Source organism: Petromyzon marinus, chromosome 2 (assembly GCF_048934315.1).
Source record: "Petromyzon marinus isolate PM22_M1 ecotype Great Lakes invasive population chromosome 2, UKy_Petmar_22M1.pri1.0, whole genome shotgun sequence".
NCBI lineage: Eukaryota > Metazoa > Chordata > Hyperoartia > Petromyzontiformes > Petromyzontidae > Petromyzon > Petromyzon marinus.
In genome coordinates, this window is record NC_133668.1 from 15,169,171 (window position 1) to 15,194,428 (window position 25,258).

A 25,258-nucleotide genomic window follows, 5' to 3' on the forward strand; every position below is an offset into this window, starting at 1 on the left:
CTTTGGGTATTAATGAGACCCAGAACTTAGAGAGGGTATACACAAATCGTACACTCTCCTTGCCCAATGCAGGCTATAGATGGTGGCCCGACGTGAAAGCCTTGAAGTCCAAATAGCCCAGTTTGGGCAGGAAAATCAAGTCGCGTAATTATACCAAACCCGTTCGCCCAGCCCTCCACCGAGTTTAGCGCAGCCAGCTGGTGTGCAGAAATGGACGCAAAACATTTTAAGGACCAAGTGCTACTGCTGCAGAGAGATCATTTACGATCGTAAGCAAGTGGAATGCATACACTAAGTTTAGGCACAGATCTCAAAATGCACATCCCACTGGGCAAGTGAAAACGTTTTCAAACATTACACACCACTCTCACAAAACGGACAATGACACAATATGGGAGGTAAACAATGATGTCAAACATGGCAGAGTTACGATGTCTTGGTGTGGCGCTCTCTTTTCAATCTGGCACGAACCAAGCATGTGCTAACCACGCAAGACATACATCAATATGCGGCCGTGGCATTGAAACGTCTTCACCGAGTGTCACTCCATGTCCCACCCAGTTAATGAAAACACAAGCAAAATGCATGCAGAATGAAAACCTAGCTACAACCAATTCTACAAATGACATCACTTTCATGGATCATGAGAAATCATGGAGTCAATAAAAATCTACTTACAGAAAAAAATCGGATTGGCAAATAACTATACACATTCCTTAACAAATAAAGTGCAGTTTCCCCCCACCCTCAATTAACTCAAACACTGCTGCATAAAACACACAACGGTAAATTAATCTTGAATAGTAAAATATTATTTTGGAAATCAGACTACGGTCTTGTAGTTGATTAGGATTTACCTCGAAACACTTCCGTAGAACTTTTAATATAAAATTGATGTTAAAAGTGCCAAAGCACAACTCTGTCCCTCTGTTGGCCTTTGTTGCCAGTGTCAATTCTCGTTCTAAAATACAAGCGGCACGCAGTGTTCCTACTTGGCAACACGGAACTCGGGGTTTTAAAAAGTGTTAAATGCAAGCAGCTCATCAAGCATTAAACCCCATATTTCCGTGTTGATGTCTCTTGTATTAATAATTAATTGCAAAACTAATAAACATTGTAAAACTGATTTTATTTTCTTTCAATTATCGTTAAACTTAAGGCACTTACCTCATTTTACAATTGAGTGGACATTGGCCCTGCAATTGTGCCGAATCATTCGTTGTCGTTGTGTCACTAGTGCTGTGCATACCTGTACACTCTCATCAAGCTGAGCGTGAGGTCATTTACTTGTATCCTACAGCAATGTAAACACTAGCTACCCGCACCCATTTGTAAAACATCCCACTCTGAAATCTAAATTCTTCCAGCTACTTTTGGTTTTTGTTTAATGTCAGCATCTGTATTTGGTAAGGTGTACACGGTTAATGTGATTTATGGAAAAAAAACATTACCAAGAGAGTTTTAGGCATTACACGTTCGTCCAGACAGGACCTATTATCGGCGTGCCACAACATTTTATAGCTGAACTACATTAACGTACCAGCACTCGATTCAACATGCTTTTAAAAGTCGATGGACCACAACTAAGTGCAAGCGTGACCACCACCACACTGCCAACACCACCACACAACGCAGATGCCGGCGAATGTACAATTTGATAAATAATGTCATTTTGTAAACCAAAATCTTTTAGGTGTCGCGTGGCCACACAGCATCAAATATCTCATTATGCCCACATGAGCAGCGACGTACACAGGGAATATTAAAGAGGGTGGTGCACAAAGGGACCCGTGGAAAGGGCACACTCCCTTTAATGGCCCCAGTTCCCATCCTGGTTGTGTGACCAATTTGGGGAGAAGGGTTTCACAGTGAAATGGGGCGGCAATTACATCCCCGGGCCACCCATGAACATGCGGCATGGGCGCACAAAGGCATGCTTTCAAGCACAGTAGAACACCTCATATCCGAAGCCCCGGTATCCAAACAGGCCCCCCCCCCCCCCCCCCGCTTGCACTCAGTGTAACCAGCAGTGCTTCTGGCATAGCCTCGCGTGGCCTTGGTGCCGACGACGCGAGTGCCTGGAACCATCGTCCCAGCCGAATTTTACAACCCCATCGTACCGTGTGGCGAGGCTGCCCCTACGCACACAGGACCCCACTCTCCCGTATGCAAATAGAGCTGCGGGGTGCATTGCAGTGCAGTGCCCTGAATTACAAGTCACATGGAGCGACTGAGATAACCGAGTACAACTTGCATCGTGGTATTAGTGACAAGACTAATGTTTACTGCCCAGTAAATATAAAACATAGCTGAAGATCTTGGTGTTTTAGCTATCTTGCAGGTCACAAATTGAACGTTTAAAAAATCGGAGGGTAGCAACGTGTTCAGATAGGAGGATTCTCATGTGCAATCAGTGTAAGACTGCCAAAACTGCCGATCAAAAATATTCCCTTTTTCACCCATTGTCTGGCCTGGGTGTTGAAAATCCAAGAGTTGGCAACTAAGTTATCATTGGTAGACCTTCATCCTTGTGAAGACGTCCGCACACTTGACTATAGATGCTGTTGAAGGATCAGAAGGCAGACCCTTGGGCTGATTGGAAAGGATACAGTAGCATGTTTTTTTAGTGTTGCATGCATCCAAACCCTGAAAATCGCGGAAAATTGATGGTAAAAACATGGTTGTGGGTTTTTTTCCATGTAGGCCATTTCAGCCAGCTGATTTTTCTCAGACGAAGAATATTTTCCCCACTTCAACACACATACAGGGTTCTATGTGATAACTTCTGATGTAGCAGTCGGCCAACGGTGACATGGGTGCTATTAAGAAACACAAAATCAATTAAAATGAACAGATGTTCACGTAGTGTTGTTGGTGGCGGTTGTCCCATCACAGCTCAGTAGCATGGGGCCTGGGTGGTGGCTGCTGGTAGGGTGGCGGCTGTCGCTGCTGCTGGTATGATGGCGGTTGGTGGGGTGGGGGTGGCCCAGTGCTGCCACAATTTTTCAGGTTCTTCTCCTGCACAGCCTGGTTGTACCCATCGCCCGAGGGCCTTCTGGGGTTCCCACCGTTGTGGCTGGCTGGTAAGTCTGACCTGCTTTGTAGGAAATGGCAACAACCGGACATTAGCACGTGTTTTCCAAATACGGTGAATGCAGGCAAGCTTTTGTCGAAGAGCAGCATCAGGCATTCCATAGGAAGGGATGGGAGAGTCCCCATGCAGAATCAGTAAGTGAGAGCAGAGATTCATCCAAATGCAGAAATTTCACGTCATAAGTGAAGAGAAGTTTTTCATAGAAAATCTATCATTGCACCATCGTGTTCATGCAGTAAAGGTGTTAAGAGATGTCACATTGCTTAATTTCCATGCAGGTCAAGCATTTGTGCCAGCAATGCAGTTCCAGTCCCACGTAAGAAATAATTCTAAATCTAAGCGTGAGCCCATTAACTAATGCAGAGGAACTTTTCAAAAGGGCTATTCAAGTGAAAATAAATAAGTAAAACAATCTCCTCCTTCAGCAGGAAAATCAAGAGGTGTGCATTTAGGGGAAAGGCAAAGCCATGTGTGCGGATTTCCATCAACGCATCCACTTGCTCGCAAAATGTGAGTCGTCCTCCTCCACCTTCAGCAGATTCTCTGTGCATTTTACACAATGCATCAGAAAGAAATAAAATAGGTGTCGCACAAAAGCATCTGCGTGCGCCCGGGATGATATTTAACACAGAGCATTGAAACCATCTCCTCTAACAATCCCCAGAATGAAGGATTTTGTTTTCCCTTTCAGTCAAGCGAAACACGTAGCAACATGAAACTCAAGACTTATTAAGAAGCATTTGGGAATTGCTTCACAGTTACTCTACTGTGCTCATTATTTTTAACATTAGTTAAGGTACAATAGGTGGTCAGGGAAGAACTGGGCCAGAATTATAAAGACATGCACAGATCGGGAACATGATCAGCATTCATCTGCAAGCATGTAGGGGTCACACAGAGGTGGCCGACAGTTACGGGTCACAGGAAGTGTTCAAATACCCCAAGGCAAAGAAAGCAAAAGGGGCTCACACTAAGCAACCTTAAAAACAAAACAAAAAATCGCAGCAAGCCGTGCATTCACTGAGCAGTGCACCATGCACCAGAGCCAAAAACAAATCTGATAATCCATTGCAGAACCAGGTCTGTGTGACGCAGAAATACATTCTGTCACAATCATGAGATGAAAAATCTGCCTTGCCAAAGTTGCTTAGATTCTTGTCTCTTTTGTTTATAAATCGTTTACAGTTTTCCCAAATAATAAAAAGTAAAAACTCCTGAGTGATTAAATGGCAATTATTACAATGTTCAAGATTACTGCTAAGACAACCCAAACAGGAGAGGTAGTAGGTACAGGCAATGTTTGATTCCTTGCGTATGATATAAACATGTTATGAAGGCAGTCTTGAAATCAAGCCATGCAGTAATCAGTAGGAATAAAAAAAAAACAAAGAAACCACCACCACCACCACAGTGATTAAGATCGAGCACCCAGCACCATTTGAGAATCCCACCACCCCATAGCTTAAGAGAGAACGCACGTTGGCAGACAGGATTATCGTACACACATTGCCAGCAGCACCAGTAAGCAGTCTATGTGACAGCAACAAGGCAGGTTGGACGCACAGAGCAAAACCAAGCAAATAAGAGCACGACATGCACAACACAAAAACAGCCGCGCATCATGAACATGCACGGAGAGTCTAACTACATGGGGGGGAAAGAACATAGCATACGTGACCCACTACTCCATCAGCGCTCAATAAATAATGTCATAAGATCGAATGAGGCGAATGGAATTGACATGAAAGCGTTAGGCACCCATGCATCTAAAGGCTCTTAGTAAGTTTGAACAAAGGGTGCAAAGACCTTACGTGGGAGCTATCATACATCCAATTGTAAGCATCGAGTTCCAATTAAAGAAATCACTGAACTGTAAATAATTCTCAACCAACATTAATTAATATAACTTGGGAATTTACAAGAGGCAAAGCTGCTGAGGAAATTCAGGAGTTGGATCACCACGGCAGTAGCTACCGCGGGGGTTATGCGTCCTGTTTAATTAATACAGTGCGCACACAAGCGCCAACCTCATGTCGCCGCACCCTGGCAGCGCGAGTGGTGGGGCCCTGCCCTGCCGAGCCTCACCTCCTCTCAGCCGCATGACTCCCAGGGCTTGCAGGCAGCTGTGCCACCTCCAGGGGTATGTGTCCCGAGGGGATGGGGGCTGCCACGGGCACGGTAGGGCGGTTCCAGGGCTACATGTCAAACGAAAAGTAGCGAAAATCAACAAATGAAGAAAATATGGCTTTGGCATTTAGCCTATCTAAAACCCTTAAGAGTCTCGTCACTTGGTGGGGGGCGGGAGGGCGGGGGTCAGTGAGCTAAGTTATCAATGTGACTGTGAATTAAACCATTAAAATGGGGAACAATATTAAAGCAAATGTTTATTAAGATGTACAAACCCAAGCATTTACCATTGATGAAGATTTAAAGAGATGAGTCAATATCAAGAGAAACGTCGTACTCAAATTCTAACTGTTGTGGATTCACTCTTCAAACACACCGGTGGGCTGAAGAAGTAACTAATTGGCGTTCTATTAACGTGACACCTTTTTTACTGATTGGCTGTGTCGGGTGGTGAAGAGCTGTGACACATTTATACTTACTCGATCTAACCCAAAAGCCTTTATTATGAATAATACTGGTTGCAAAAGCCTACATGTTAAACTGATGCATCTGATGTATGTCACTCTTTGAAACTGCGATTTAAATAGTTAAATACATTAAATGTGGCCACCAGGTAGTATGACAATGACAACCACGACAGCCTTTAGTTGCCAATGTGTCCTCATTATGTTACGCGTACGTACAGTGGCACCTCAAATGTAATAAACATTCAGATATTAAAGAATAAGAGCAAACACCCTACCTGCTGGGTATGCTGATTACGGTTCTTTTCGGGGCTTCTGTTAGAAAAAAATAAACCACCCAGTGAATTAAATCACATTATGAATCAAGCATACTATCACAAGAATATTACAACAAAATACACCCGTGTGCATCATTACTGACAAGGTGAAAACAAAGCAAGACATTTATATGCCTGCAGTACACAACATTGATCCCTAAGACAAACACGTGGCATGCTTACATCCAGGAGGTGCACATCAATACTATTTCACGAAACAATGTAATCCATACGAGTAGCATTTGGTTTAAATTACTTACAGTGATGGCAAATTCCTTTGTCCAACTGATGCTGCACACAATAGGCAGTGAAAACAATGTTTTATATGTACAGCAGTGAAGTATATTGTATATGAAGACAACTGTAAATAATATAAGATTAGGTTTACCATTTTTAACACTGGAAAATGTGGCGTTTCAATGAAAAAAGCATGAGCCAAAACTTTGATTCACATTTATATTTGAGTATGTGAAAACACATTCTGAATAATTGATATATTTCACTGAAATAAATGTGTAAATGCAAGATGTGGGTGATGCAGTGGTTGGAGCAATTGACTCGCCATCAGAAGATTACAAGTTCAAATTCCAGTCAGAGGTTGGTTCAGTTTAATATCCCTACGGGCTTGATTTAAGTCAACAGTTTTGACCTACGGAGAAAATGGCGCCTGCCATGGGAATTAGGAATTTCAGATGCTGGTTGCGGGCTGCCCCATTGATCGTTTGAGCAAGGAGGCACGCTGAAGGCAAGACAAGGGACTGTCAAAAACAGCACAAGGAATGATGGCTATATATTGACATGGACAAATGCTATACAGACATCCCACATTACCTTTCTGGAAGGAGGCTCTCCTGGTGTAGCGCTTGCTTGGCCTGCGCTCAAACGATGATGTTCTCCGTGCCTTACTCACTTTTGTTGCCTGGAACTCTGTCCGTCCACTGGCAGCAACAGCAAAACAACATGAGCCTCACATGTCTGGAATAACGAACATTTCAGCAGGCACAATCTGAATCAATCATGCAACTGAAGTGACAGACATGGATGCCAAAAGTTACAAAATGTTGTGAAATTAAGATGAATGTGACGCTAATTTTAAAGGTACATCAAAAATGGTTTAATCAATGTATAGAACACATTTCCAATGTCATTAGAGAATGGTGCAAGACAAAGTTGGGTGCGTGCTTGTGTACTTAGCCATTTTGTAAATTATTTACAACTTCATGCAAAAAAGTACATTACATTTAAGTGTAACTATAAAGTATTTTCAATTAAGGGTGCAAATATTCAAATCGAACGACTGTGTTCGATATCAACACACTTGTGTAATGACGTATAAATATCCGATTCAAAACAAGAACGTATGCTAGACCAGACAGCAATGGATCACCACGAGTGAGTTTTCTCGCGAGCCTTTCGCACATTCACGCACCTGAAGCGAAACCGTGATCCCATGCGGATAAAGCTGCTGGGGTCGGCGTTAGTCTTCGAGGGGCCTCGCAATCGGAAGAAGGCATGATGCTCCACCGCACACTTCCACAGGTGCTTGCATGCCTTCGGGTGGTCGAGTCTGAAGACAAAGGTATGCTCCTGCTCCTTGGCCTGAAACCAGCCAGGAGGCAGCAGGATGAAAGGCAGATGTTTTTGTGTGAAGAGGCTGGTGGCCGCACATGGCGAATGCATGGCACTTGACAAATTCTGAGAGAGACACCGATAATTCTCTACGGTTACAAGGCAACACTTACCTGATCATCATCCTCAACGACCACCAAGGTCAACTTGGTCCTCTTGAAGTCCAACCTCGTAATTTTGGGCCTTAAAAACATCGCATGGTCTGCGTCAGTAAAAGCTGACGTCAAAACTCACAAAACTGTGACACTGTGCTCAATATATGATATAGCCGTGCACTAAAGGGAGTTGTGGTCTTACCAGAAGAAGAGGCCAATTTTGTTTTCTCCCTCAAACACCAAAACCCCAGTGGGTGTGAGCCCCAACGAGTATTCATTGCCATCCCTTCCCTGCAAAGAAAAGTCAAGAGAGCTGCTCAGTTAATGCACACATTGGGCACTTTTCACGAAGCAATGTCACCTCCATGTGCAGTCCACAACGTGATTGTGATACTAATTACGTTGAACTTCGTTCGCACCGTATGTCGTCCACTGCGCCACGTACCTTTACAGAGTGCATGTCCACACCATACATTTCAAGCCACTTTGCCTTGTTCAGGTAATTCAGCTCAGCCTGTGCAGGTGTCTGTCCCCTGTGCAGAAATGGCAGGCATATAAACTTTAGGCATCGTCAACAAACACACACAGTTCTACACTGTATTAGCCAGTTTCGACAGTTAATCTTTCCTCAAGTACATTTTACTGGCACAGTACTGTACCTTTATTGTCATGAAAGGCGTTTATTGCCTAGTTATTTAGCTAGCAGCCAATATCGTCACATCCTATCAATACCCTGCCATGAATCACAGTGCTCTACATCAGAGAGCTCAGCGTAAGACTTGTATGCATACCCAAGTCAAATGATAAAGTTTACGACAAAACCAACACGGTTAAAACTAAAGACTGGAGTTCATTGTAAGCACTACACCGAATACACCTACAGCATCGTCCTCAAAAAAGTGTAAATTGTGTCGTGTTCATTTGAATGTAAAAATCTATTTTTTTAATTAAAATTTAATATAAAAGCTAAATATTCACACTCCCTATATGTATCCTTTTTTGTTTATGTTACATACTTTACACAAGCTGGATCAGCTCAACTATACATCCCTTACAAATGTGATAACAGGTGGTTTTATTTGTTTTCAGGAAGGTGAGCTTGTAAACCATGAACGGAAATACGAGGGGCCAAAAATAGGGTTCGTAGTCTTGTTTATTTTGGCCATAGCAGCTGCATATCATGACCACCCAGTGACAGGACACGACAAGCACAGGACGAGCACCTGCAATCCTTCCACTTTTCCAGGATGGCTTCCTCCATCTCCTCCGACTGGCTGGGGATGAAGCGAAACTCTGAAACCAGCGCAGGGTTGTGCTCCACGGGATCACAGTCTCCCAGCTCCGCTGTGAAAATCACATGCGTGTATAAGTATGGGGTCGATAGAGGTGGCACGTACTCATGCAAGACGGCCCATACTTTCTTGTTTAGCGTTATACCCACGTGACTTTACCGAAAGAACCAAAGAGTATGGTTTCCTGCAGTCACGAAAGCTTCAAATCAAGATAGTACTATTATTGTGGGTACCTATCAAAGCTGATATGACAGGATGGGGGGAAAGTACAGCAACCACAACACCCAGATATTTGTGTGTTGCCAGTGATGATGCCCACCTACTGTATCAGGTACATATGTTAAATTGAAATGATCAAGAGGAGACCTGTGATAAGCTAAAATTGTCACTTTGGATTGTGTATGGCTTAGAGTACTGATGTTGGGACACTGACACTTAGGGCACCGCAGTGGTGAGATGTTAAATATATGCAGTTGGATGCAGGTCATGGGTTCGATCCCAACCCAGATGCCTGTATATTTGTAGTTTGCATGTTTTCCTCGTGATTACATGGATTTTTCTCTGGGTCCCCTGGGTTTTCCCTCCACATTTAGAAATATGCGTTCAGAGTATTTGGCTGCTATATATTTACACATCATAAATTACTTAATTGGGCTATCATGTGTGGCCAAGTCGCTTCTGATAAAGCTATATAGCTCAGCAGTGAGCCTTACCTGGTAAAATAAAAAGTTTAGTTTTGCAGTAGCTTCCTACGTACGCTTGAAAGTACATGTATGTGGGGACATAATCTTACAGTTACAATGGAAGCCAGTTTTCCCGTTGAATTATTTACAAAGAAAGGCTGAAATAAATCTTCAGGTTTTCCATAAAATTAAGCGTTTCATTACAGAACAAGTAAACATACTTTAAAACATTAATTCTCGTATCAGTTCACTGCATATAGAATTCCAAGTGCAAAGTCAGAGATAAGACTAGAGAGTCGATACAAATGTAAAAAGCCACTTTTAACAATCGTAAACTGTGCTTAAAATGAAAACAGTGATGATGATAGAAGCCACCAAGATTTCTGACCACAAATATCCAAAAAAACAACCATTTAAATACAAAAAAAAATCACATTCCTAAATAACACTGCCTTGAAAAAAGAAAGATACACATAGTTCATGTTTCAGGCAATGGCCTTCAATTAAGGCATTGCGATTGACAAACGTTTTGATCGTTTTAAATTAAATGTCATTGTGCACCACTGCCAACACATCATTAGCAAAAATTTTTTTTAACCATCTAATACAGATTGGCAGAGGGGCTGCAGGTGAAGTTGCTCAACAAATTGGTGTAGCAGCCTTTATTTTGTTCACATCTTTTCGGCAGACACACCCCGTACACCAACTCGCTCTTGCCCTGTGGTATGTGTGAACGAACCACAAAAGCAGCCCATTGCTTCATGTGCAGACAAGTACTTGTGCCCGAAGCACTTTGAGGGACTTAACATTACCAAGTTGCACAAATCCAGTTGAGTGGAAAATCTGGCGTTTTGTCAGGATCGTTTTGTCTTATTCATCATCGACATTTATTTACTGCTGGATAAAAGCCTTCCAAAGCCATCACCATCTTTCGCCGTTTGTTTGTGAACTTGAAAGCGTGAAAAATCCATCAGCTATTTAGCCAGCATTCAACAATCACTGCATGCAATGTGATTATTGTAATCTTCCTCCAACCTGCCTAGAAGCACAGACGTCACGCTCAGATGACCATTTGCACAAAAAACGTATACGGTGCACATTTCCAACAGTGACAAGGAATGGGCAGCAAAAATGTTAGTAGAGGACTATTCAACGGAATGCTCTTCGATTAACAGCAAAAGGGTAACTAAATTATGGGACTGACTTACGTGAACTTCCTTGTGAGAATGTGACACTTATCTTTCAGGATTCATTGTTTACGAATGCAGAAACTCTTACAGTTGATTTTGGTAAAATATCCTTAACATATTTAGACAGTAGATCAGTACTCAGCCTACATAACATGTGCTGACCAGCATGGTGAAGTATGCTCTAAATAACCCATGTGACCCCCAAGTGGCATGGGGAAAAGCCCTTGTTCAGTGGACTGATAAAAGGGCTGTATGTGAACGAATACAAATACTGGCCAAGTATTTTATTTATCCTGCTATCAATCCACAACTCACCAGCACACACTGCCCTGTTTACATAATATTGCCCATGTGTGTATATAGCCAGACATTTGATTGCAAAAAGAGCCTATATTCAATGAAAACAAGGTACTAAATGCAAATTTACTTCATCACCCTATTTTATCAATGTATATGTAAATGTTGGCAATTCACTTTAAAAAAACGACCAGAATACCTCTTCAATATCTTTTTAGGCAATTCACTCAGCTATATGAATTCTGCTCTGTTCAATTAACTTACAATTGTCTGCTTCAATGTTAATTTGTGTCAATAAAATACAGGTTCAGGTTATTATATGATTTTACAATATTTTATACAAAAGGCCAAGGACTCGTTTTGACAAAATGTAGAAAGAAAAACAAAGCCAGAGAATAAATAAGAGCACAGAATATCCATTGCTCTAAGACAGGGAAATCAACCGCCAATGTATGTTTGTTGAACTTCTTTCACACCGTATGTAGCCAACCTTGCTAATCGGAGGTGCAACAATATAATTTAATTTGACATTTTCATTGCCAAGTTAGCTTCATAGAATTACCAAATATTTCCAAACACCATTTTCCACACGACTTACCCTGTAGACTGTAGGTTGCCAACTGCACGGCTGTTTCAAAGGGGCATTCTAGCCTGCAGACAAATACCACAACATCAGAAATCAGCACTACAAGTGCAAAATGTGGTAGCAGAGGGGGCTAGTATCAACTAAGAAATGTGCACAGATTTTGGCAATCGAGGGCTGGTACACCGAGGGCACTCCACAGATGGCAGAGGGATTTTTTGGAGCCAACTGCAATTCCAAGCACTTCATACCAAGTGACTCTCAAAGTGCACTGGCTGAACCTCATCTCGGCAACTGTGCAATATAACATTCACAGTGGACGCTTTTGATGTTCACGAGCATTGTGGACGGCTGGAGCACATCCTTGCACATAAAGATAAAAAAAATTAAATCTTACTTTCCAGAGAGAATGTCCTGCTTGAGCTGGAGCACAAACAGGTACCTGGAAGAGAACAGAAAAGAGACTTATGAGGAAGGGCCTGATGTTTGTGATGCAGGCTGCCACGTTTTTTTTGTCATCCCCAAGAGCTCTTGAACTACCACCAAACAAATTTTTATTTAAAGCTTTCGTGACTGCAGGGATTCATATTCTTGGTTCTTTCGGTAAAGTCACGTAGAAGGGAAACAATAAAATAATAAAAATATAAAAAATACAATTCTCACGACGTTTCGACTGCAACACAAGCAATCATCATCAGATGTGAAAACCACAGAAAGAAAATTTGAAAAAAGTGGCGGTTTTTTCGTTATGAAAAAAAACGCCACATTTTGTGTTGCAGTTGAAACGTCGTGAGAATTTTATTGTTTTATGTTTTTATTATTTTATTGTTTCCCTTCTACATGACTTTACCGAAAGAACCAAGAATACCACCGAAAAATTAAAGCATTGATCAAGAACTCGAAATGACATGAATCATTGACCAACGTTTCAGCTCTGCACGCAAACTCAAACGGAAAATACGTATGCCATGCGAAGTTTAGCCCACTTTTATTACAGCAGGCGTTGAGTATGTCAACAGGAACGCTTGCGCAATTACTTGCAATGAGCATATGATTGACACCTCCCATATGGTTTCGAAAAAACCAAAAATATCTGATCTTGCACAAGTCTTTCTGAGAACAATGGCACACTTGCCTTCCAGCTTCAAGACATGTATAAAATCCAACTATACAATTCAACTTTTCAACAACGTTCTTCCAAATGCAGGAACCCAGGCTCTGATCACGTGTAGCCTCGACTAGTAAAACAACAAGCTGTACAAACCATTCATGCGCATCAACGGCAGCCTCTGCTACACAGCCGGCACTCGACATGCCAAACACTACACACGCAACCCAGTGCACATTAAACTGTGCTCACAATGGGGTTGTTTTTTTAACACATTCTTATTTTTTAAAAAAACCCCTAGGTTTGGGGATAGTCACAAGACTGCCTGGAAATTGTCCAACAAGACAATAAAAAATTGTAACAACGCTGCATCTTGTTGCCTAACCTTTTACAGCACCCCAAAACTTCGAGTCTTAACGAAGATGACCGCCCCTTCCCGTTTTACCGGCATGAAAGACCACATGTGCATGTTCTGCAAGCATGGCCCTCATTTCCTGCGTAAGGAAAAGGGGGGCAGTGGGAGAGGCGGCACCATGTCTGGCTGCCATCGCCCAACATGACACTTCAAAGACGTGCGCCCGAAATGAGGGAAACTGAGGCGAGCACCTGGTGAGTTCCTCATGCAGGTTGTTGGGCTCCGAGGAGTAGAACTTGACACGCATGTGGAAGCAGTAGGGAGGGCCGACTGCATGCAGCGAAGAGAGCACGGAATTGTGAATGGCAAAGTTGTAAAGTTACCGCAGCGCAATGTTAGCTCGGCAGACCTCTCTCCTGGGCTCTTTCCTTCCTTTAGCCGTTCTAAAAGTTCAAGGGTGTTTTGTGAATGTATTTAAATATAGCACTTCTACTTATGAACTCTAAATATTTCAATAACATTTTAAGTAAATAAATGCATGTGCAATAAATGTAGTTAATGGACATCTATGTGGCTGAATGGTCTACTGTCAAACATCCATTAACCAAACCAGCTTGGTAAAGCAGTAACATTCCTTACTTTTTACTTGTTTCCGAATGTTCTTGGTGTGATCCAGCCAGTGCTGCATGAAAACAAATCATAATTGTAAAAAAATTCCAATATGACAGGCACACATTAGAATTCTAAATATTGCCAATAACTAAAGCACTTCATATTGTTAATATTCTGTTATGTTTCTGTCATAATAAAATAAAAATTAAATTATTTTTTTTACCCAAAAAGCCTCACTTTGTCCCAGAATTAGTTTAGGAGGGTTCTGGAAGGAAACATCTTGCCAATGCATTTTATTTGCATTTCAGGGAAAACCAGAATTTCTAGAGCAAATCCCCACGAGAAGATAACAATCAAAACTCCTTCAAAGATATTAGCAATCTACTTGCTGTGCTATCTCTCAAAGGCACCTTGTCTTTCTACAGGTTGGTGTATATCGAACATGATGATGCATGCGTCTACCATCCCCGCCTCAAAAATAACGGATTGCAGACATGCTCCAACTGATCCAGAAAGATTACGTCAAAACATGAATGAAATATTTGTTTTACCGAACAACTGCCAATGCAGATCGGTACGGATATTCTGTGAAGGTTAAAAAATAAAATCCATTATTGTGTCTGCTGACACTGGAATGAGATTGTGAAAGGCTCCCTTACGGAGACTTGTGCCGAGTCCATGAACTGCAGGCCAAAGTAGTCGACCTCCAAGATGTCCAGGTGGTACATCACTTGATCAAAGAGGTCTTGGCCCACCGCCTTTTTCTGCGCAACGACAACATGCTACCTTCATGAGAAAGAACGCTTCAGAGTGGCCATAACCATGCGCTTTCCATTCTGCCATCTGGGTTAGGAATACATGTGCAGCAACATCCAAGCGGAGCCAGGAATACACCATCACGAAAGACACTTTTCCACAAAGAGATGGAGATATACAAGTACGGTATACCCGGGCAGGTTTCAATGTGACAACAAGTCGGACTCACGATTAGATGTCAGTGCAAATTTCAATTGGGGGTTGACTTAGCCTATAATCTCACAAACCAATTAAATGCAAACTGCTTTGTGATAAGTCAACCGAGTGGTCTATAAACTAGATAGAGCAACAGTAGTGTGGAATTTCCATCTGACTCATTTGAGTCTTGGGATACACGTCGATATTGATATAGGCGTGCGTAATTAGAATGCTTCATTCGTAATGGTCTTTGCAGTACAGTACAGTAGTTTATATTGTTAACATTTCAGTAGAATCATACAACACAATTTTGCCAAATACAGTAACCATAACAAGGTTACACATCGAGAATGCGGGGTGATGACTAAGTAAGACTTCACCCAAAACACTCATCATTTATCCTTCACCTACACTAGTACCGTGTACACGACGCAGCGCTTCCATAAGTGGCGTTTAATATGAACGATGACAAGTAACGCGCTGGGTGACAGTACTGGCTCAGCCAGTCGTGGAGGGGATTAGCGCAATCCCACAGCACTACAGAATAATAGACTTTATTTCGGTATGGATTTGAACATAATAAGCTCAGATTGCATTTTCCGCATACAAGGTAAAACGGTGCTGATGTGAGCCAGTCAAGATGAGTGTTGCGGCCGCGTAAACTCGGTATCTGCTTCAGGATGCAATGTGATCAGCGGTGTATTCATATTAAAATGTTATCGAAGCTCATGGTTGATGCCGCTGCAAGAGGTTTGCAGCAACAAGTTTCGTTTGAGGACTAGATGGTAACGGTTGGCTAAATCCAGTCTTGCACGTGCTTGGCGTAGATGGAATGCTGCCAGATATAAATAAAGACAAAGTCACGCTATGTCCTTTTTTTCTTAAACTTTTAAGTAAGGTTTTGAATGAAAGCCTCCAATGACGTGCTTGCATTTAACTAAGTTCGTTAAGATTTCTTCATTTTGTACTCTCTCGTCAACATAAAAATAATACCGGAAAAAAAAAGCCTGACACCAGCAACATGATGGGAAGGCAATACTTCCGTGGCCTATTGAGTCACAGCAAAGTGTCTAGGTCATGAATAGATCTGGCACACGGTCTTTAATTACGGGACACCCTCTGTGAAGATGATAAAGTTACATGCATGTGATTGTATTGCAATGTCGGATGTTGCACTCTTGCAACACCCAAAACTATACGTGACAGAGGCTTTGAGAGAATAAAATGTCTTTCTACATTAGCATGTCTATTTACTGATTAACGACATCCTAAATCACGAAGGAGGGGCACCTCAGTCAAAGCAGTTACTGTCCAAAGTCCAAAACAATGCACATGTAGGTTGCAAGTTGCAATCTGTCAGCCGAACAGCACAAAATTCGGGGCAGTTTTCAAGGTTTGGTTGCCGAGTCCAATTGTTATGCAAAAACGTGGCCTACCTGGAATTTCCAGACCTAGGTGAGATGTGACGAACATGTTTTGTCTGAACGCGAAGTGCTTTCGAATGAAACATTCACTACACTGCCCCACCCCCCCCCCACCGATGGAGCACCTGGGGAATTCCAGGCCGACTCGTATTGGAAAAACCTGTTAAACAGATTATAATTACGTAAGTGCAAAACCAGAAAAGGGAATAATCTGTCACTAACGCTTGCTTAAACGACACACGCAAAATAAAACGGTGTGGCCTACTGTGGGGAAAAATGTCACTGCAAATCGCTTTGCATGACAAATGTAACCAGTGAACCCAAACACCGATTTGTCCAGGATACCCCACAGACATACAAAAGATGAAAAAAGTGCAAAACGCCAACATTTATCACGCCAGGTGCTTTAAAACAAAGTGGTTCCCCGCAAGTCACAAGGTGAAGCTTTGGACCGTGCAAACATCACTGGGTGCCATGGTAAATGATGCTAATGATCCGTGGCAGGAAGCTTCGAGCCAACACACTCCAGGGGAACAAGCGTGTCGAGCGTGGGCATGCCAAGAAATAATAATCACTATCCCATGCTGCTTTACACACGTAACTTTATTCATTAACCTGGATAGTCAGAGGGCATGGTTTGCACGGCTCTCCCTCGCCAAAGCAACCAGATATTTCCCGATGGCTTTTCATTGTATTTGGCTGCTCGCTAAAAAAAAAATGCGGTCCAGCTGCCACTTTTCTTGACAAAAGATTGCATTTAAAATTAGCCAAATAAATGACAGGACATCACCGGTGCAGTAAAAATGGCAATAACGATGCAAGTATTACTTCGTTCCTGGTGCCTGGTGACAGTGGAGCGTGTTAAAACAAATAAACCACGACTGAAGCCCTCAATCGCTTGAGCTTCGCGCATCTCCATCTGTAACAGAGTTATGTGGGCTCTAAAACGGTACAGCATCTGAACGCCTCGCCCATAAGCGGGTTGAGAACTAAACGCACGAGGCACGAACACCCAATTGAAGCAGAAAGCACCAACCATTTACGCAGAAGCCACAAGCAAAAGCCACAAGCAAATGCCACAACAACCACCAATCACCTCCGTTCATAGCTACCGGCAACTGAGCCAAAAACGCAGGCAGCCACAGGCAGCCACGTCTCCCAAGAGGTCACAGTCCCAGGACGCAGATACTACGGACTTGGTCAAAACGCTTTGAACCAATACCAGAGCCAATACCAAAACCAAAACCGCCGCCACCACAGCCAACCTGCCACTTGCGAAGGCGAGATTCGCTTCTCGTTGCGTGAAAACCAAATTCCGTGCGGCAGATACCGGCCACGCGTAGAGAAACATCGGGAAACAGACCCAGGCTAAGTGGGGGGGGGGGGTCCCCCCTTCATTTCAAGGGCCTCAAACACGGGCAGAGTGAGTGGGTCATCCATCATCCCCAGAATCCCAGAGATAACCGTGAAGGGCCCCACGACTCTACAAGGCCAGGTGCCCCCCCACTGTGTGCCAAGTAACCGGGGAAGGAGGAGGAGGAGGTACTGGATGGATAAGGAAGAAGAGAAAGGAGGTGGTAACGATGAATGTTGAAGAGCACAAAGAGGAGGAAATGGTGGAGAGCTGAGAGGTGTTGGAGAATAAAGAAATGGTGCGAGTGAAGTAAAAAAAATACTCGAAAAATAACAAGCTGGAGGAGTTGCAGGAGGTGGGCATGGTTGAGGTCAACGAAGAGGTAAGGAAAGAGGAAGTCGACGACAGTCGATTGAGGGATGATGTGCTGCTGTAAGAGACGCACGACGTTAATGAGGTGCTGGAGGAAGAGTGACATCGGAGGGAAGGTGACCGTCTCGTATGGATGCCAAGTGTCGCTGATGTTGTAGAGATGCGTTACGGCAGACAGAAGTTGAAGCAGTCATCGTCGGGTATGGGAGTAGGGAGGCAGGAGGGAGGAGAGGAGAGAGATAAAGAGGTGAGGCGAGGCGAGCGAGGACGCGGACTCGCACCGGCAGCTCCACGGTGATGTCGGAGCCGTCGAGCAGCGAGACCCGGCAAGTGATGGGGTCCCTCGCGTCCCCAGCCGCGGGGATGTGCGCCGCGGCCTCCACGGTGCCGGCCTTGCCCTGGCCGTGCCCGTGGCCGTGCCCATGGACATGGCCCTGCACGTGCCCGTGGCCGTGCCCATGGACATGGCCCTGCACGTGCCCGTGGCCCGGTCCCTGGCCCGGCGGACGGACCGGACCTCTGGTGAAGGTCCGTCGCAAGAAGTTCATCTCTCCCTCCACCTCAACCAAGCGGTCTCCTCCCGCGTCTTCAGGGCTCAGCCGGGCTCGTCCTTGGCTCGCGGCGCGGCGATGGAGCTGTGCCCCGCGCGGTTGCGATGAGAGGGCGAGAGACGAGGGGGGAGGCGAGGCGAGACGAGCAGCAGCAACAGGACGATGATGAATCCGCCGCGGTGGTGCGCGCCTGACGGTAACTCGCGCTGCGTCGTCTCCTCCGCGGCCACCACCACCACAGCGCCGTCTACGCATGCGCCACGCAGAGCGGCGCCGGACGTGACGGCACCACTCACAGAGCCCATCTGTCTCACGTCCATCTCACACCCCCCCCCCCATCTCACCCCTCCATCTCACCCCCCCCCATCTCACCCCCCCATCTCACCCCCCCCATCTCACCCCCCCCCATCTCACCCCCCCATCTCACCCCCCCCATCTCACCTCCCCATCTCACCCCCCCATCTCACCCCCCCCATCTCACCCCCACCAATCTCACCCCCCCATCTCACCCCCCCCACCAATCTCACCCCCCCCCATCTCACCCCCCCCCCACCAATCTCACCACCCACCCATCTCATCACCCCCCCCCCATCTCACCACCCCCCCCATCTCATCCCCACCCCCACCAATCTCATCACCCCCCCCATCTCATCCCCCCCCACCAATCTCATCCCCCCCCACCAATCTCATGACCCCCCCACCCACGCATCTCATCCCCCACCTTGATCGCCTCACCCATACCTCCCATCAGCCCTCCACACCGCCCCACCACTAACCTCCAACTAATCCCTCCCACATGCCCCCCACCACTCTAAATGCCCCCCACCCATCATCTCATCCCCACACTTCCCCGCCCATGCCCCCTACTCCTCTCCCACAAACACACGTCCTATGCCTCCCCATCCCATGTCCCCCCCCCCATCACACCCCTACCATCTGCCCCCCACCACCAATCTCTCCACAGCTCCTTAATTTTCCCCCACCAACCTTCCATTTCTCCCACCAAACATCTCTTCTCACACAAGCCTGCCCGTTTATCCTCTTCTCCTCGTTACCCCCCCCCGCACCCGTCCCTTTTACTCCCCACGGCATCTCCCCCCCTCCCCTCCCCGAACACCTCCCAATTCTAACCCCCAAACATGCCCTACCCCTAACCGCAAACCATCCAATCCTCTCCCCTACCTCGAGATATTCCCATCGACCCAGCTGGCCTCCCCCCCGCCACGCATGTGAGTGCAGATACAACAGTTGTGCAAAAGAGCAGCAGCGATTGGCGATTCCTGCGCTGGAGTGAACTCGGACAGGACGGCGTTTTGGCGCGTCCCGTCTGTCACCCGACACGTGGATGTGCACGCCACGCATGAGTTCTGGGTAACCTGATGCTCTATATATATACACGCTGATTTGGGGAAACTGAGCTTGATCATGAAAAGCAATTGCTGTACATACCAATGTGGCGAATGGAGAACGTTTTCAATGAGTACATATTACCTGTTATCTCCATATATGAATCATAAACATGGACATTGACGAAGAAATGGAACAAAAGTTGATACGTGTACAAGCAAACATAAGGTACATGGCAAAAACACATGCATGCATCCTCGGAATTACATCGAGGGACAGCAGAATGCATGGATCTGAGGGCAGGGATTCAGCGAGAGACGTAATATTGAATGTTCAGCAAAAGTGGGCTTGGGTAGGATGGATGGCGGAGGTGATAGAGACTGGCTATGGAAGGACAGCCAAAGGAGGGACAGTGCCGAGAGGACATTCATATGAGATGGAGCGCTGAAATTAGCTGGTGTGCAGAAGCTATATGAATTGTTGAATCACATGACATCTATAAAAAAGAGCTTGAAAACTCATTGGATTCTTCCAGTATAAATACAGTGAGGGAAAAAAGTATTTGATCCCCTGCTGATGATTAGTCTATAATTTTAATGGTATGTTTATTTGAACAGTGAGAGACAGAATAACAACAACAAAAATCCAGAAAAACGAAGGTCAAAAATGTTATAAATTGATTTGCATTTTAATGAGGGAAATAAGTATTTGACCCCCTCTCAATCAGAAAGATGTCTGGCTCCTAGGTGTCTTTTATACAGGTAACGAGCTGAGATTAGGAGCACACTCTTAAAGGGAGTGCTCCTAATCTAAGCTTGTTACCTGTATAAAAGACACCTGTCCACAGAAGCAAGCAATCAATCAATCAGATTCCAAACTCTCCACCATGCCAAGACCAAAGAGCTCTCCAAGGATGTCAGGGACAAGATTGTAGACCTACACAAGGCTGGAATGGGCTACAAGACCAAGCAGCTTGGTGAGAAGGTGACAATAGTTGGTGCGATTATTCGCAAATGGAAGAAACACGACAGAACTGTCAATCTCCCTCGGCCTGGGACTCCATGGAAGATCTCATCTCGTGGAGTTGCAATGATCATGAGAACGGTGAGGAATCAGCCCAGAACTACACGGGAGGATCTTGTTAATGATCTCAAGGCAGCTGGGACCATAGTCAACAAGAAAACAATTGGAAACACACTATGCCGTGAAGGACTGACATCCTGCAGCTCCCGCAAGGTCCCCCTGCTCAAGAAAGCACATATACATGCCCGTCTGAAGTTTCCCAATGAACATCTGAACGATTCAGAGGACAACTGGGTGAAAGTGTTGTGGTCAGATGAGACCAAAATGGAGCTCTTTGGCATCAACTCAACTCGCCGTGTTTGGAGGAGGAGGAATGCTGCCTATGACCCCAAGAACACCATCCCCACCGTCAAACATGGAGGTGGAAACATTATGCTTTGGGGGTGTTTTTCTGCTAAGGGGACAGGACAACTTCACCGCATCAAAGGGACGATGGACGGGGCCATGTACCGTCAAATCTTGGGTGAGAACCTCCTTCCCTCAGCCAGGGCATTGAAAATGAGTCGTGGATGGGTTTTCCAGCATGACAATGACCCAAAACACATGGCCAAGGCAACAAAGGAGTGGCTCAAGAAGAAGCACATTAAGGTCCTGGAGTCGCCTAGCCAGTCTCCAGATCTTAATCCCATAGAAAATCTGTGGAGGGAGCTGAAGGTTCGAGTTGCCAAACGTCAGCCTCGCAACCTTAATGACTTGGAGAAGATCTGCAAAGAGGCGTGGGACAAAATCCCTCCTGAGATGTGTGCAAACCTGGTGACCAACTACAAGAAACGCCTGACCTCTGTGATTGCCAACAAGGGTGTTGCCACCAAGTACTAAGTCATGTTTTGCAGAGGGGTCAAATACTTATTTCCCTCATTAAAATGCAAATCAATTTATAACATTTTTGACATGCGTTTTTCTGGATTTTTTGTTGTTATTCTGTCTCTCACTGTTCAAATAAACCTACCATTAAAATTATAGACTGATCATTTCTTTGTCAGTGGGCAAACGTACAAAATCAGCAGGGGATCAAATATTTTTTTCCCTCACTGTGCATATTATGATTCTGATGCCTTCACCCAGCAGGCATCGTGGATGATTACAGTATCGTGAAAGTACGATGCACTGGATTTCAAATGAGTTTTTTCTCTCTCGAATAATAAGTACTGAACTGTTCATTATATTTCGAAATTATTGGAATATCAATAGGGCAATAAAATAACAGCTTGTCTCGTGCAAACCCGGGGCATATTTACAGGCATATATATTGACTTAAAGCTTTCGTAACTGCAGGAATTCATATTCTTTGGGTCTTTCGGTAAAGCCACGTAGATAGAAAAAATAATAAAAAACATCACAATCGTGATATATATTTTTTCTATAACGTAGCTTTACTGAAAGACCGAAGAAATATAGGCATATAAATATATTTATAACGCAGTGAATGAGAAATGTGGTTGCTTTAAATGAGTCTAAGTAGAATAATTTCTCATAGCTCGACTAAAGTGGAGGATCCAGTAATAAAGAAAAATAGGTGAGCCGAGACACGTGTTAGAGCCACGTCACCCCACGGGCACTGTGACTTTACTGTATGAAGTCAATAGTCCAATATTCTCCCCGTCGGTTAGTCATCAGGGCTCACACCGTGACTGGCCTCCCGCGTGCAATGCCAAACTACACCCACAGAACACACTATGTACATTTACTGCGTGTGGTATAATTATTACTGCTGTATGTTGTTTTTTAACGGAACAGTCATTTTGTGTATCATTGGTACCTGAAAAGTGTAGCATGTCACTATACTATGCATATTTTATAATTATGAATTTATTTTGCGACTTTTGGCTGTGCGAAAAAGCATTAGGTTTTGTTGAAATAATTTTAAACACAATTGTTTGCAACTTAAATTAATTATTTTATTCGTATTCCTTTGGCAACCCACTGCTGTGTGCATGGTGGGGGATGTTTGACCATACTTCACCGTGGTGACCAATGTGGGTTGCTGTAGGGGGAGACCCAGGAACGGTTCCAGGTACCATTCATCACTTCCTCGGAATTGCACTCAAAACTAACATCCGCCAATAACACTGGCCTTGCAATGATATATTAATCAGAGGTGACGTTTCGGGAAATAGCCCTTCTTCATAGAGGCCGGAGAGACAGTGAACAATAATATTTTTATTATTTTATTGTTTCCCTTCTACGTGACTTTATCGAAAGAACCAAGAATAAGAGTTGTAGACTGCACTTTAAACCACGGGGCCAGAGTAAAAATAAGGAATCGAACTCTGGTTGTCAGATTCATAACGCAGTGTGCGAACCACTGCGTCACCACTCCTCGGCCTTAATAATTGTATCGTATTTTTACTGTAAGGAGGCGTTCCAAGTCAAGAATGAATTGCTGCGAATTATAATTCATAAAACGTCCGCTCATTAAGTAGAATTCCTATTTTAGCTTTGTCGTATATTTACTCTCGCACGCAGTAATCAGGGCTAAATTCTTCATGAAATATTTTCTGGGAGGGTGTTCGGAGTGCACTGGCTGAATTAAGACCCATTCCAACATTTAAATATACAATACTGTATCCAATATATTTATATAGTGTCCTTCGGGATGAAGAACTATAAAGATGTTTACCAATCCAACCCTCATCTACAGTTACTTTAGAACACAACATAGACGATCAACAGGTCCCTGCAGGGTGGGCTGGTAGGACAAGTTTCTGCGCTGTCTATTGCTGATTTTACACCCAACAGCACGAGATTTCACTTCGTTAAAGTATTGAAAGGGGACGGACGGACGGACACATTAATCTATTGCAGGCTGGTACACTCAGTTTACAACTTCGTTCCTACCAGTATAATCTGCGTAATAACAACCAATTGGAACGAACTAAAGGAAATTATATAACTTACTTAATACGCAAGACTGTGGAGTTGTGCTGAAGATACGTTCGGAGATTAAAATAATTTAAATTAAAACACCGCTCAGTGCCGCCAAGTTAAATTATATACGTTGTTTGTATAAGCTGTACCTTCAGGCGCGATTTAAAATATGAACACTGAATTGTCGAATCTTAGGGAGGGTGGTAAATGGCTCCAAGATAGGAACACAATAGAAACAAGGTTCCATCATCTTAATTTAAAAAAATCGAACATTTGTGCATTTGTAGTGACATCGGGGATGTCACTGTATGGTGCCAGCCCGGAAGGGTCGTGCCGTTCGATGTTCCTACATCGTGGACAGCACCGTGTGGGTGGCTGTGTGTAACACCAGCCCTAGCGTGGACAGCACCGTGTGGGTGGCTGTGTGTAACACCAGCCCTAGCGTGGACAGCACCGTGAGGATGGCTGTGTGTAGCACCAGTCCTAGTGTGGACAGCACCGTGTGGGTGGCTGTGTGTAGCACCAGCCCTAGCGTGGACAGCACCGTGAGGGTGGCTGTGTGTAACACCAGCCCTAGCGTGGACAGCACCGTGTGTGTGGCTGTGTGTAACACCAGCCCTAGCGTGGACAGCACCGTGAGGGTGGCTGTGTGTAACACCAGCCCTAGCGTGGACAGCACCGTGTGGGTGGCTGTGTGTAGTACCAGCCCTAGCGTGGACAGCACCGTGTGGGTGGCTGTGTGTAGTACCAGCCCTAGCGTGGACAGCACCGTGTGGGTGGCTGTGTGTAACACCAGCCCTAGCGTGGACAGCACCGTGAGGATGGCTGTGTGTAGCACCAGTCCTAGTGTGGACAGCACCGTGTGGGTGGCTGTGTGTAGCACCAGCCCTAGCGTGGACAGCACCGTGAGGGTGGCTGTGTGTAACACCAGCCCTAGCGTGGACAGCACCGTGTGTGTGGCTGTGTGTAACACCAGCCCTAGCGTGGACAGCACCGTGAGGGTGGCTGTGTGTAACACCAGCCCTAGCGTGGACAGCACCGTGTGGGTGGCTGTGTGTAGTACCAGCCCTAGCGTGGACAGCACCGTGTGGGTGGCTGTGTGTAACATCAGCCCTAGCGTGGACAGCACCGTGTGGGTGGCTGTGTGTAACACCAGCCCTAGCGTGGACAGCACCGTGTGGGTGGCTGTGTGTAGTACCAGCCCTAGCGTGGACAGCACCGTGTGTGTGGCTGTGTGTAACACCAGCCCTAGCGTGGACAGCACCGTGTGGGTGGCTGTGTGTAACACCAGCCCTAGCGTGGACAGCACCGTGTGGGTGGCTGTGTGTAACACCAGCCCTAGCGTGGACAGCACCATGTGGGTGGCTGTGTGTAACACCAGCCCTAGCGTGGACAGCACCGTGTGGGTGGCTGTGTGTAACACCAGCCCTAGCGTGGACAGCACCGTGTGGGTGGCTGT

The 25,258-nt window shown here is 45.0% G+C and overlaps 1 protein-coding gene across 2 annotated transcripts in view; it reads right to left on the bottom strand.

Annotated features, from left to right (window-relative positions):
• The window catches only part of LOC116946485 (band 4.1-like protein 5), a 37,350-nt gene extending 18,553 nt beyond the window's left edge, over nucleotides 1-18,797 (bottom strand). The window contains exons 1-15 of one of the 2 annotated variants that reach the window (XM_032961417.2): nucleotides 18,232-18,797; nucleotides 14,506-14,610; nucleotides 13,874-13,916; nucleotides 13,486-13,564; nucleotides 12,169-12,213; nucleotides 11,787-11,839; nucleotides 8,950-9,070; nucleotides 8,172-8,259; nucleotides 7,929-8,017; nucleotides 7,745-7,814; nucleotides 7,432-7,601; nucleotides 6,834-6,940; nucleotides 6,263-6,293; nucleotides 5,964-6,000; nucleotides 5,180-5,289 (exon numbers count right to left, since the gene is read on the bottom strand). In XM_032961417.2, the coding sequence (XP_032817308.2) occupies nucleotides 5,180-5,289; nucleotides 5,964-6,000; nucleotides 6,263-6,293; nucleotides 6,834-6,940; nucleotides 7,432-7,601; nucleotides 7,745-7,814; nucleotides 7,929-8,017; nucleotides 8,172-8,259; nucleotides 8,950-9,070; nucleotides 11,787-11,839; nucleotides 12,169-12,213; nucleotides 13,486-13,564; nucleotides 13,874-13,916; nucleotides 14,506-14,610; nucleotides 18,232-18,756 (1,673 nt within the window). In that variant the 5' untranslated portion in view covers nucleotides 18,757-18,797. The remainder of the gene's footprint in view (nucleotides 1-5,179; nucleotides 5,290-5,963; nucleotides 6,001-6,262; nucleotides 6,294-6,833; nucleotides 6,941-7,431; nucleotides 7,602-7,744; nucleotides 7,815-7,928; nucleotides 8,018-8,171; nucleotides 8,260-8,949; nucleotides 9,071-11,786; nucleotides 11,840-12,168; nucleotides 12,214-13,485; nucleotides 13,565-13,873; nucleotides 13,917-14,505; nucleotides 14,611-18,231) is intronic. The other variant, XM_032961427.2, reaches the window with a different exon arrangement.
• Between the last annotated feature and the right edge of the window lie 6,461 nt (nucleotides 18,798-25,258).